The sequence below is a fragment of the Otolemur garnettii genome, unplaced genomic scaffold (assembly GCF_000181295.1).
Source record: "Otolemur garnettii isolate 467f Iridium unplaced genomic scaffold, OtoGar3 scaffold00011, whole genome shotgun sequence".
Classification (NCBI taxonomy): Eukaryota; Metazoa; Chordata; class Mammalia; order Primates; family Galagidae; genus Otolemur; species Otolemur garnettii.
Genome location: NW_003852406.1, coordinates 12,034,233 through 12,047,931, shown reverse-complemented (window position 1 = coordinate 12,047,931; position 13,699 = coordinate 12,034,233). Strand labels below are relative to the sequence as shown.

At 37.3% G+C, this 13,699-nt stretch overlaps 1 protein-coding gene across 1 annotated transcript in view; it reads left to right on the top strand.

Annotated features, from left to right (window-relative positions):
- The first annotated feature begins 2,066 nt into the window (after window positions 1-2,066).
- Window positions 2,067-13,699, top strand: part of BNIP2 (BCL2 interacting protein 2) — a 22,526-nt gene continuing 10,893 nt past the window's right edge. The window contains exons 1-5 of the mRNA XM_012801941.1: window positions 2,067-2,359; window positions 8,830-8,936; window positions 9,720-9,787; window positions 10,317-10,493; window positions 12,157-12,333. Of these exons, the coding sequence (XP_012657395.1) occupies window positions 8,887-8,936; window positions 9,720-9,787; window positions 10,317-10,493; window positions 12,157-12,333 (472 nt within the window). The 5' untranslated portion in view covers window positions 2,067-2,359; window positions 8,830-8,886. The remainder of the gene's footprint in view (window positions 2,360-8,829; window positions 8,937-9,719; window positions 9,788-10,316; window positions 10,494-12,156; window positions 12,334-13,699) is intronic.

Here is a 13,699-nt window from a genome sequence, read left to right as displayed (position 1 = left end):
CCTTTGAGTCTGTCCCATAATTTATTACTCCTGACAATGATTACCCTCGAAAAAAAATTGTTTACAAACTGCGGTTTCACTTCTTTGTTCTCATGGGGGATTTCCTCACCTGCATGCACCTACTGCCCTGTACTCTGGTCCCTGTTTGGGGGCCACCTACCAAGCGCCTGCGAGGAGAAGGGGGAATGAACCAGTGTGGAAGCAGTGGGGATTGAGGTAATAAAACAGAAGAGAAGACACAAAAGACAAAAGATGGCGTCAGGAGGTCTGATGCAGCTGATGACTGCAAGCAGCACCAAAACACAAAATCATCTTTATTTTATAGTTTCTTAACAGAGTTGTTTATGGGGACGTAGCATAGACAAAATATATTTTTGATCTTACAATATGATTGGAAAACATAAATAACTTTACCAAAAGCAAATCATCCTGTTAATGTTTTCTACTTAATTTTGTCAACGTATGTTAAAATGTAAAAAGGAAAGATCACAAGGATTTCTGCATAGTTCCTAAAGACTAACTAGACAAACAAAGAGCTAGGTAACTTTCAGCAGAGGGAGCATGAAGAAAAGAATATTGTTGTTTTGGTAAAGGAGGAGAAGTAGTTAGGGAGTCATTCTCTAAATGCTCCCCAAGCTGTGGGGGCCCTGCCACCTCACAGCCTGCTCTCCACAAAGATTTCTTAAGTATGTATACATTTTTTAACACTTCCAGAATATATGACTTTATCCACAAAAACCCTGTGAAGTAGGTTTTCTTTTTTCTCCAGTTTATGGATGAGTTTAGCTATCTATCAACAGTGAGTAAATTTTGTCAAAGCAACGTGAGTGCAGACAGCTGCTCCAGAATGATGTATTTTTTTGTTCAATGATTAAATTTTTGAGCTTTTCTGTATCCTTCAGGCCCAATCATTCCCTAATGGAATTACCCAAATAGTTGATTGTATGGATTTAGTAGATGAAATTTCTGAGTGGGATTATTATGTTCTCCAAACTAATCTCATTTCCTTAATGCTGCAGAGCACAATTGCTAGACCTGTGGTTCAGGCCTGTAACTGCAGCGATTTAAGAGGCCACAGCAGGAGGATCACTTGAGGCCAAGAGTTCCAGAACAGCTTGGCAACAGAGAAAGACACTGTCTCTCAAAAAAATTAAAACATAGGAGGCCACTGCGGGTGGATTGCTTGAGCTCAGGAGTTCAAGACCAGCCCCAGCAAGAAGGAGCTCCATCTCTACTAAAAATATAAAAACTAGCCATATGTTGTGGTAGGTGCCTGTATTCCCAGCCACTCAGCAGGCTGAAGCAAGAGGATCAACTGAGCCCAGGAGTTTGAGGTTGCTGTGAGTTATGCTGCCATGGCACTCTATCCAGGGTCAACAGAGTGAGACTCTGTCTCAAAAAGAAATTAAAAACAAAATTAATATATATACACAAGTAGGGTCCACATACCTGGACCCCTGGGAAAACTCTATCCAGCAAGACGAGCACAGAAATTGAGATTTGGCCTTTAGAAATCTTTATGTCAATTTTACAGGTAATTTTATGCCTGTTTTGACATTAATGATGAAATGCTTTGACTTGAATTTTGATGTCTTTTTTCATTTCATTTTCTATTTTACCAAAGTATGGTCCACAACTAATTGAAAATAAAAAAATAAATAAATAAACTTACACTCCTCACCGATGTTTTGAGAAGCACTTCTATAGAGTAAAGCTGTTAACATTTGAGGATTTTACCAAACTCTAAGGATTCTTCTGTGGTCTAGTTCCCAATAGCGTTGCCTCGGATATTTTTCCTACCTTTATTTCATCCATTTTATAACACATTATTACTGATATTAATACAATACTATGTATTCATCACTACACCTACTGTAATGATCAATAAAGATAAGCAGACAGAAAATAAAAATGACTCTCTGAGACAACAGAGCCAACTCCCAGGTAACAGGAACCGGCGAAGATGCGTCTCCAGCCTCAAAAAGGCGCCAACAAGGCTTCCACGCTACGGGGACGGCCTGCGTACGCATGCGCAGGCGTTAGCCGAGACAGCAGAGAGGGCGGAGGGCGCTGTGGATTCAAGAAGACGCCCCCGCGCCTGCGCCTGCGCTCCCGCCCCCACCCGCTGCCTGAAGAAGGTCAGGACGTTGTCACTTCCGGCGGACAGCTCACTGCGTCCGGGTTAGCTGCTGCTGCCGCCGCCGAGCTACTGCTGCGGCTGGGGGACCGGGCAGGAGTCTTTACGGCAGACCGAGGGGAGCGGGCTCCACTCGGCGCCGCCTTCTGCGACCTGGCAGTCAGCCCGACGTCGCCGGCCTGGAGGGACACAGAGGACGAGGGGGCCAAGGCTTCCTCCGGGGTGAGTGCTGCGGCCTCAGAGGATCCGGCACGGCGGCTCTGGACTGAGGACCGGCCGGGGGGCGCACGTTTGACCGACACGTGCCCCCGACCGTCCGGGGAGTGGAAGCCGAGAGGGTTTTCCGTTGTAGGGGGAGCCGTAGGATCTGCTGCGGAGGCGCTTCCTGGATCCCGCCCAGCTTCGGTCCCCGCCCTTGGCTTGGCTTCTGTTTGTATCTGCCAGCTTTGCCCCCGACCCCATCCATCCCTTTTCCGTTTGTGCTAATACTTGGGATGGAAGCGCCCCATTTCTCTGTTTCCACCTCTACCCCGGCCTGGGTGTGGTGACTGGGTCTCCATGGTTCATATTTATAACCTGCGTCCGTCCTGGTGCAGAACAAAGAAACTTGGACTTTGGGCGTACCTCCTATCCTGGGACAGTAGACACGAAAGCAGCGTAAATAATCATAGCTTTAGTAGGCCTTACCAAACAAGCTAAACCAAAAACAGAGTGTATATTAAGAGCCGAGTTCCTGTGTGAATTCAGGCACTGTCTTTAATGTTTAATTACCTGGCAAAATGGTTTTGATTTTCTGGGTGCACCTGAGGCCTCCGGAGAGCAACTAAATCAACTAAAGTTAAATTAGGACTTTATGTAGGCCTTTATTACGTTTCTTTGGAATTTATCCTTGTCTGTCCTGGGAGCATTTTGAAGGCACACCTTTTGCCATGTTCATCAAGCTAGCTATAGGGGCTCCCAGTTAGTTGAATGAAGTAGGTGTGATTGCATTTTATTTAGTGTTGCTTTTTTTCATTCTCAACCTTTTTTGATAGAATCCCTATTTCTCTTAATGCTTGATTGCTTATTTTTAATTAAATGTATTGTTTCTAACTTGTTATAGAAATCTCTGCAATTGTAGAAAAAATTCTGTAATTTACAAATGGATAAGTTACCTCAGAATTATAACTGAAGTTACCCTGTAAAAGGTAACCTGCAGACTACTTTTTTGATCATCTGTACATTTTCTTCCCCTTAGTTCTCATTTTACGTTTTTTGTAAGCTCAATTCTTACTCTTCATCGTCTGACATTGTTGGGCATAATAGACAGGAAGTATAACATCCACTTCTGCAAACAGAACTTGTACTGGGTTGTTGTAAGTTGGTGTTGTTATGATCTTTAGACCTTTACAGAACCTTTGAAGCTAAGTGTAACCAAATCTGGCATTACAAACTTAGTCTGTATAAAGTTGCCAGTGAACTGAAGACAGTGTGCTGTATTAGAAACAGTTCTGGATAAGGTCTGAGGACTAGGAGGTGGTGTATTGTGATGTCCTTGACTCATATAGAAGATGGGGATAATGACACAAGTTGGAACATATGAGATGATGGATATAAAGTGATTAGTAAACATGAAAAGCGCTATTTGGGAATGTGGTTCTCTTCATTCTATCTGGAATAATGATGTTATTAATAGAAGGAGTGATAAGGAAAGATGCCGTCTGAGAATAGATCAAAAGGTGCCTTGTTACGCTTATATGCAATAAAGCAAAATTCTATTAATAATAATAAAATAGCATAATATGATGATAGTAATATTCCAAAATTACGTTATATTATAACTAAAATTTATAACTCTGCAACAGTGATAAAGATCAGTTACTAGACTTGAATCTTTTTAAAGGTCTCAGAGTACTTCCAGAGTGTTCTGAATACTGATAATTTAATAAATGTAACTTCTGTAGGTGACATAAATATCTTTGGCTTTATTTTCACAATTTTGAAAGAAGTCAGCATTCTAGCTTTTAATCTAACTTTTGTGTTAACATTTCGGATAGGGCATCTTTCTTTTTTTTTGAGACAGTGTCTCATTATGTTGCCCTCAGTAGAGTGCTGTGGCGTCACAGCTCACAGGAACCTCAAACTCTTGATCTGTAAGCAATTCTCTTGCCTCAGCCTCCCAAGTAGCAGGGACTATAGGCGCCCACCACAACGCCCAGCCATTTTTTGGTTGCAATTATCATTGTTGTTTAGCTGGCCCTGCGGGGCTTGAACCCACCAGCTTCCATGTATGTGGTAGGCACATCTTTCATTCTTAAAAACCTATATGCTGCTTACCTTTAAGGGACCAATGACAAGCAAGCGTATAGGACTTTTCCAGGGATGTTTTGATGATCTTCATAAACCTACATACTATTCATTTAAAAGTGAATATAAATATTTAAATTGAGTTCTTTTGTTTAAGTGGGAAAGTAAAAGGCTTGTTGGGACATTTCCTTTTGCTAACTGTATTTGATTTCAGCCTAAATGGCTATTACTAGCATCTGTTCTAGCAGCGCTGTTTAAATTACATTATAGTAGAATTGCCGTGTAAAATTGTGTTATAGTTGAGACAGTTTTAAATATGATCGTAATACTTAATTTTTGCTCATGTTGCTAAGCTGCAAGAGGAATCCCCCTTTTCATCTTGGATTTACCACCACACCTTTCCTCTGAAGCTATGTCAGGAGGAAGTCCATTACTTCCTTGATTTTTAACCTTACAGAGGCCAAGGACTGTTTTGAATTCATCTTTATTACCTCCTTAGAAAACTGGAATACATAAGGATGTGCCATCACTACTACCAGTCTGTTGAGAAGTCAGGTTATTCTTGTTACAGTAGGTTATTTTAACAAATACCACCTTAAAGTGTTGTTTCCCCATTCTAATTTTTTAAAAAAAAATCTATAGTCAAAAAATGGGAAGCAACCATAGTTAACTTGTGAGTCAGCAATGTTCTGATTGCCTTCAAAGTAGCTGTGCTTATATTAATTCCTTTGTTTTCTGTTCTTACAGCAGCTTGATGAAAAAGTGCTTCAAAGAAAATTATTCTCTCAATTGTTTAAGTTGTCTTTAACTACCCGGTGTATTTTTCCCCTAAAATTTATAAAGAAATGATTATTATTTCTACTATGTTCTTTTAACCAGCTTGATTATCTCCAAATTAAATACCCTGCCCATATGCTAAGGTGTATTAACTCACATAATTCAATATGATATTAAAGTAAAAATGGAGTAAATAGAGTAAGAAAGTTGAAAGATTTATGTAGAGGACCTGTTTTCAAGTGATAACTTATTCAAGTGATTAAGCAACTAAAGTGCATGTTTTATTTTCTAGAATGTCCCAAGATAAATATTTCTTTTCTCTTGCACATAAAGAATAATTTTATCAATAGAAACTTATACTACTTGTATGTAAGATCTCACAGAGTATTTTCATTACATTTTTATGAGGTAAAGCATAATAGAAATCTTATTTAAATAGTTTAATAAAGAAAATAAACCTAAGAAATTGAGCTAAGGCTTGCTATCCAGTGTCGTACTTTATAGTAATTGTATATTTATTCATTTAACTAATTTTCACAGGTCTGTTTGCCATGTACTGTGTTAGGAATGTATTGGTTGCAACTTCCAGTCACTACTTTTATTTTTGAAATAGTAAATATTTGTCTAAGTATTTTTCTGAGATATTTGAAAAAGACACCTAGAGGATATCCTGATGATTTTTCCAACGCCCAGTAAAAAAGTGAATTGAAATAATGAAAAGTTTTTCTGATTATTGATTTTAGGAAAATATATTCAGTTTAAAGTGAATACCAAAGTATTGAGAAAACTTGACATTGAGAAGGATAGTTAATTAAAAATCTGGAAGAGACTGGGTTTCCAGCCTTTAGTGATTAAAAAGTTTTAGTCCTATTTTAGTATGAGTGTTAAGTAGTAAGTATTAACTATTTGGGCTTTTTGGCTAAAATTCTGTTGTTTTGTTTTATTTTGGTTTTTAACTAGTTCCATATTCTAAGCAGAAGTTGTTTGGTAAGGTAGATGTCTCTTTTTTATTTTCTCTATAGAGAGGAAGAGTTGGTATCAGAAAACTATATAGTATTCATTGAAGATGGGTTACTTGCTTCAAAGTATAGGTTACTTTATTTAGAATCAGAAACTATGAAATAAATCAGTTATTGTATTTTCTTCTATTTGTTTTTATTTATTTATTTATTGAGACAGAGTCTCGCTTTGTCGTCCTGGGTAGAGTACCATAGCATCATAGCTCACAGCAACCTCAAACTTTTGGGCTCAAGCGATTCTCTTGCCTTAGCTTCCCAAGTAGCTAGGACTACAGGTATCCGCCACAATGCCTGGCTATTTTGTTATTGTTGTTGTTGTCATTGTTGTTTAGCAGGCCCAGGCCAGGTTTGAACCCACCAGCCCCAGTGTATGTGGCCATCACCCTAACCATTGAGTTACGGGCACCAAGCTAGTTTATTGTAATTTTTTTTTTTTTTTTTTTGAGACAAGCCGTCTCAAACTGTTGTCCTGGATAGAGTACTGTGATATCACAGCTCACAGCAACCTCAAACTCCTGGGCTTAAGTGATTCTTTTGTCTTTGCCTCTCAAGTAACTGGGACTACAGGCACCCACCACAACACCTGGCTATTTTTTGTTGCAGTCGTCATTGTTTTTAGCTGGCCCTGGCTGGATTCAAACCCACCACCCTTAGTATATGTAGCTGGTGCCATAACCACTGTGCTACAGGCGCTGAGCCAGTTTATTGTATTTTTTAAGTGTTTTTAATCTCTCAAAATTAATTGGCTCATTGTTTTCCCAGAGAATTAAAAATGTATTACAGCTATATATAAATTAACATTTCCAATCAAATATGTTAGGAAAAGTCAGCATTTGTCAATTTTTTTCTGTGCTAACAAATAGATCTTTAAAAATTTAAACCTTTTGGGAATGTTTGAAACCTTGTCTTAAGCATAAGTAAAAATTCAAACTGAGAGGAGAACCTTCCAGTCTTGGTGGAGATATGAATTTAGTTTACCAGGTGAAATCTAGCATTTTAGGAAATTTCTATGGTAATATTTTTGTTGTTCTGAAATATAATGCTATTTCTATATAACTTTGTGCATTTTTCCAAAGTTGTGAGACATAGCAATAAGGCACCCATAAAATATGGCCACATTTTTGTTTAAGAAGACTAGTTGATATGAATGTGAATGGCTGGCATGATTTAAATATTTTTTCAAAGTTATACATCGTTTTATAAATCAGCCAGGCAGGGCGGTTGCCTATGGCTCACTGAGTAGGGCGCCGGCCACATACACCAAGGGTGGCAGGTTGGAACCCGACCCCAGCCAAACTGCAACAAAAAAAATAGCTGGGCATTCCTGTGGGCGCCTGTAGTCCCAGCTACTTGGGAGGCTGAGGCAAGAGAATCGCCTAAGCCCAAGAGCTGGAGGTTTCTGTGAGCTGTGATGCCACAGCACTCTCCTGAGGGTGACAAAGTGAGACTCTGTCTCTTGAAAAAAAAAAAAGAAAGAAAGAAAATCAACCAGGCTTAGTGGCTCATGACTATAATCCCAGAACTTTGGGAGGCGAGCCCAGGAGTTTGAGGGTACAGTGAGCTGTGTTCATGCTGCTGTGCTCCAACCTTGATAACAGAGTAAGACCCTATCTCAAAAATAAAATAAAATAGTGTAGAAGGACTTACTGTGAAAAGCATCAATCATTTTTCCCATCTCAACATCTTTCTTCATCTTCTGGTACCAACTACTTTTAACTTACCTCTTAAGAAATAAATGTTAGTATTGTTTTTGAATAACTTTAGACATCCATTGACTTACTCTATAGTTTTCTGTATTTTGTTTTACTGTTAACCAATTGGTCTTCTGACTTCTTAAATACCCTAATAGCTGCATAAACAAAGACATTCAACAAGTTGAATGTCTGAATACATATGCCCAGCTATGAAGGGCAGGCCTGCTGTAGATATGAAACAAAGCAAAAGGTAACATTCACTGGACAAGTTACTGCATCAAAACTGTAGGATAGGAAATACAAATGATAGCAAACCACTTGGTTCTGCTGAGTCATAAGAGTGTAATTGTTGTTTACTAGCGTTCACTTTCTAGAATCAACCTCTATCCAAAGGGTAGAAATTTATTATGAATGTATAGTGGAGAATATGCTTATTTACTTTTATTTCTTACCCCACCACATTTTTAACATAATCCATAGTATGAAATATATTTTAAATCACAACCTAAGACACTGTATATGCAACTGAAAACAAATATTTTCACTGAACTATATTTTTACCACAAACAATACTTACTTTATCAGAATATATGTGTTATAGGTACTAGAATATAAGAATATTTTCTGTTCTAATTCTTTACAAACATTTGTAACCCAATAAGTTGATTTCATAGCTAGACTCCAAACTAAAGCTCTATAGTTTAGATAGAGTGGAGGTGTGAACTAAGGTGTGAGGTTTTTGCACCTTTTCGGTACATTAAAAAGTAAAGTGGAGGGTGGCGCCTGTGGTTCATAGTAGCAGTGCTCTGACCCCATATGCCAGAGGTAGCAGGTTCAAACCCAGCCCTGGCAAAAAAAAAAAAAAAAAGTAAAGTGGAAATTGAAGTTGTTTTAAACGTTTCTGTCTTCTTCACAGGACACTGGCTCTCTGGATTACCAGGAGTTTGTAGTTGACATTGAGTCTAAGCTGAGGATGGAAGGTGTGGAACTTAAAGAAGAATGGCAAGATGAAGACTTTCCAATGTGAGTAATACTTTTTAAAAAAGACTAACTTAGAACAAACCTTTACAATTTCTTAACTGAGATGTCACTTAATCTTATATTTTTGTTTAGATCAGTTAAGTTTCAAAATGTTTGCTTTTATAAACAGTACTTTTAACACAGTATTTTTTAAACTTAGGTCTGAGTTTTCTTAGTGAAGGGAGCCTTTAGTTGTCTGTAAGAATTTTTAGATTTGGTGGGTTTTTTCCTAAGAAAAATCTTATTAAATACATAAACGAGGATTTTCTAGATCTTCTGGCCAACCTCCTTGGCATATTTGCATTTATATTTATAATTGTTTTGACACCAGGTGGTGGGCTGATGAAAAAAGAGAAAGGCAGACCTTATATTTAAATGATGATTCCATGCCATCGTGGTCAGAAGTCATCTTAGTGCACAGCCAGGTGCCTTAGCAGTTGGAAGACGGACAGCTGGTGCTGGTGGGAGAACTGAGTCATAGTAGCCCATGATGATGATAGTAATACAGGAATGCTGAACTCAAAGGAGTTGTAGCCATCATTACCTAATTTTTTTCATTGAGTAAAAATTGAGCTTTAGCATACATTGCATCATACAGCATCATACATCACATTATAGTCATATATTTCAATTATATTTGTTTTGTATTTTACTTAAAATTTTAGAATATGTTTTATAGTTGTGTAAGAACTACTACATAAGGGATTTTTGTCTATTTGGGGGGGTTATTTATATACATATGTAAGTCGCCTCTGACAGTCTGAGATACATGTCTGTGTCTTCTAGACCTTTACCAGAAGATGATAGTATTGAAGCAGATATACTAGCTATAACTGGACCAGACAGCCAGCCTGGTAAGAAGTTGACATTTCACTTTTAATGCAATGATGAGCTTTATGTTACTTTTGAACATATTTCTTTGTACCAAAAAACCCACTGAGCTTTTATCCCATCATAGGGAGGCAAAGAATAAGTTGAACATTGAGAAAACCATCTTTAGAACGCTTGAGAAAATTAACTTTCTAAAAACATATTCTTGGCTTTGGGGGATTTTTACAGTGAATTGGTAGCAGGAAATCATTTTTCACTAGTAAGAAGTAACTATAAGATCTGCCTATATAATTGAAAAGATATTGCTGTCTCATTCATCTCTTGCCAGTGATGTAGAAGCCATGTGATCGGAATCCAAATTTTATAAATTAGTGCTTCAGAATTGTGTTTAATATTATTTTTTCTCAAGGATGAAGTGGCTCGGCACCTGTGGTTCAAGTCGCTAAGGCGCCAGCCACATACACCTAAGGTGGCGGGTTTGAATCCAACCCGGGCCCACTAAAGAATGAAGTGGCTAAAACTTTTTTCTTTTTCTTTGTTCTCCCATTCCAGGTTCACTAGAGATTGATGGAAATAAAGTGAGAAAGAAACTAATGGCTCCAGATATCAGCCTGACACTGGATCCTAGTGATGGCTCTGTTTTGTCAGATGATTTAGATGAAAGTGGGGAGATTGACTTAGACGGCTTAGACACACCCTCAGAGAACAGTAATGAGTTTGAGTGGGAAGGTAAACATTTTACTGTTTATCTGATTGGTATCAATGAATATTTATCTTGATATATATAATATGTTTTTATAATGCCCTTCTCATTAGGAAAGTTAGGATAATTGGAAAACCTTTTTAAAACCTATTCAGAAAGCTGACTAAAATCAATAAACTAAGGGATTTTGTTTGAAACATGTTAATTCTTTCTAAAGTTCATGTATTTGTTTCTATGAGGTGATATTCTGATAACACTTGAATGTTTTCAGGATTTTCAAAACTATAGTAGATCACACCGGTGGCTTTCTTTTTTCTCCCTATCCGGTGTGTAAACTTAGGTTTTCCTCATGTTCTAGAAATACTGCTTGACCATTAAGACATGCTTTTTTTCAGTCGATGAGCTTAGAAAAATACCTTTGAAGAGACATAATTCAGGGAATGTGCTAAAAATACATTTTGTGGGAAGGGAGTGATGAAGGGAAATTTTGAGAGGCGATTTTTTAAAATAGGTTTTCCTGATAATGCTCCACTTTGTGAAACAACCAGCTTGAATTAATGTATACTCTTAGCCCCCAAACTTACATTCCTTATTAATTACTTGAAATTCAAAGGAATTGGCATATGTTTTACTTTGCATGCTTTCTTTAAATAATTGCTGCCTGCAGTATCTTTATGTAGTTGTTAAAAATTTTTACATGTATATTTTCCATCTTTTAAGATTTTTTTTTCAAAGCAGAATTTAGCATTAGGTTATCTACAGTAAATAGTGATATGCTTTGTCTTCTGGGTTTTTTTTTCTTCCATGTTTTGCTGGTTCAATAAGCAGTCCAGTAATAAGCATTATTTTGTAAAGTTACTGAAATAGTTTTCTGCCTATGTGTTTTGTCTCTTCTTTCTTTAATGCTGCTGTAGTCATTTCCTGGAAGGATATTTTCCGTTAACAGCTATGTCTCGGAAACAGACAACTAACATGCAGTAGGTTTCCCCTTCCCCCAGCTTTTGGTAAGGACTATCATACTAAAATTGTGAAAAATCATTACTTCGTTGAAAATCATCTAAACTTCGATCTTGAAACATAAATTGCACCTAATCATTGATGCTTATGCTTTGGCTAATGTTAATTTAAATAGACTTTTGCATGTACACTTCAGAATATTATAAATATATTTCTGCTTTATGAAAGTGATCAAGTGAAAAAATGATCATTTTGTAGTTAACCACTTTCTATCTAGTATTACATTATTTGGGAATTTATGTGCTCAACAACAACAAAAAATGGTCTGTTTTCTCCAGACAGCTTTTTGAAGTAACTTATAGTAGTGACTACCAAGGACAGCACTGTCACAAGTTTAATCTGGAAAGGCACTATAGGGCCATTGTAGTAAGATTTTGATGGCTGTATGTATGTATTATCTTTGCTGACCTTGTGGGTGTACATTCCACTGTGATTAGGTGCCTTATTGAATTTGGCAATTAAAAAAAAGTTAAAGAACTATGATTTCCAAAGACATAAAATGGCCTTGTATTAAGAGCAAGCCTTTCCACCATTATGGAAGAGATTTTAAATTCAGCAGATAATAGTAGCAAAAATTCTCTGAACAATCTAGATAGTAAAGTGGTTAACATCTAATTTGATTTTTATTGTATAAATAACAATTTGTGATTTAAACATCTTTTATTTTGACAGATGATCTTCCAAAACCCAAAACTACTGAGTTAATTAGGAAAGGCTCAATTACTGAATACACAGCAGCAGAGGAAAAAGAAGATGGACGACGCTGGCGTATGTTCAGGATTGGAGAACAGGACCACAGGGTTGATATGAAAGCAATTGAACCCTATAAAAAAGTTATCAGCCATGGAGGTAAGAGTTACTGAAGATTATTTAGATTTTTTGATGTAACATCAGAAATTAAATACTTTTAGAAGATCTCCCTAGAAAGATTACATAATCTTGAAGGAATAATAAACATTTTACACTATATTAGAAAATGGTAGGTTTGAAGTTAAAGAATAAAACATTTTAAAAGTATTAGTATATGTGTAAAATAAGTTTGAAAAGTACAAAAGAATGTTCAGTGAAACACAGTGAAAACTCTCTCCCTCCCTCCATATCCCTAGGTAACCTGAAACTGAGACTTTATACTTTCTCCCTTTTGTATTCATTTATAATTATTTACATCAGCAGTTCTCAACCTCTGGATCACAACTCCTTTGGGAGTCGAACGACGCTTTCACAAGGGTCCTCTAAAAACATCCTGCATATCAAATACATACATTACGATTCATAACAGTAGCAAAATCACAGCTATGAAGTAGCAACAAAAATAATTTTATGATTGGGGATCACCACAACATGAAGAACTATATTAAAGGGTCATGGCATTAGGAAGGTTGAGAACCACCAATTTACGTAGAGTGAAATACTCCGATCTTAAGTGTATATTGTAGTTCAGTGAGTAGTCATATGTACCTTATATATAACCACACCACTAAATATATAGAACATAAAGTTCTTTAATACTGCTCTTGAGTAGCCGCTATTCAAATGTCTACCCTCTGGCTGGGCATGGTGGCTCACACCTGTAATCCCAGCATTTGGGAGGCTGAGGCAGGCAGATTGCCTGAGCTCACAAGTTCAAGACAAATTTGAGCTAGAGCAAGACCCTGTCTCTAAAAATAGCTGGGCATTGTGGTGGGCACTTATAGTCCTAGCTACTCGGAAGACTGAGGCAAGAGAATCACTTGAGCCCAAGAGTTGGAGGTTGGTGTGAGCCTTGACGCCTTGGCACTCTACCAAGAGTGACAAAGTGAGACCATGTCTCAAAAAAAAAAAAATCTACCCTCCATAATTTTGCCAGTTTTAGAATATCATGTATAGTAACTGTAGTAATGTAGTATGCACTGTGTTTACTACTTACATTCAGCATAATGTGGGGTTTTTTGAGATTTATCCATGTTGTTGTGTGTATCCACAGTTTGTTGTGTCTGATTACTGAGTAGTAATCCATTGCATGGATAAACCATGATTTGATAATCTGTTCTTTTGAGAAGCATTTGAGTGGTTTCCATTAGGACTCTCATGAATAAACTGCTTTGAACATTCTTATACAAGTGTTTTTGTGGATACAGGTAAAACTTGGACTTTTTTTTTCTCTTGTGTGTGTTTGTGAGAGAGACAGGATCTCACGCTGTCACATGATCTGGAGTGTAGACGTGTTAACATAGCT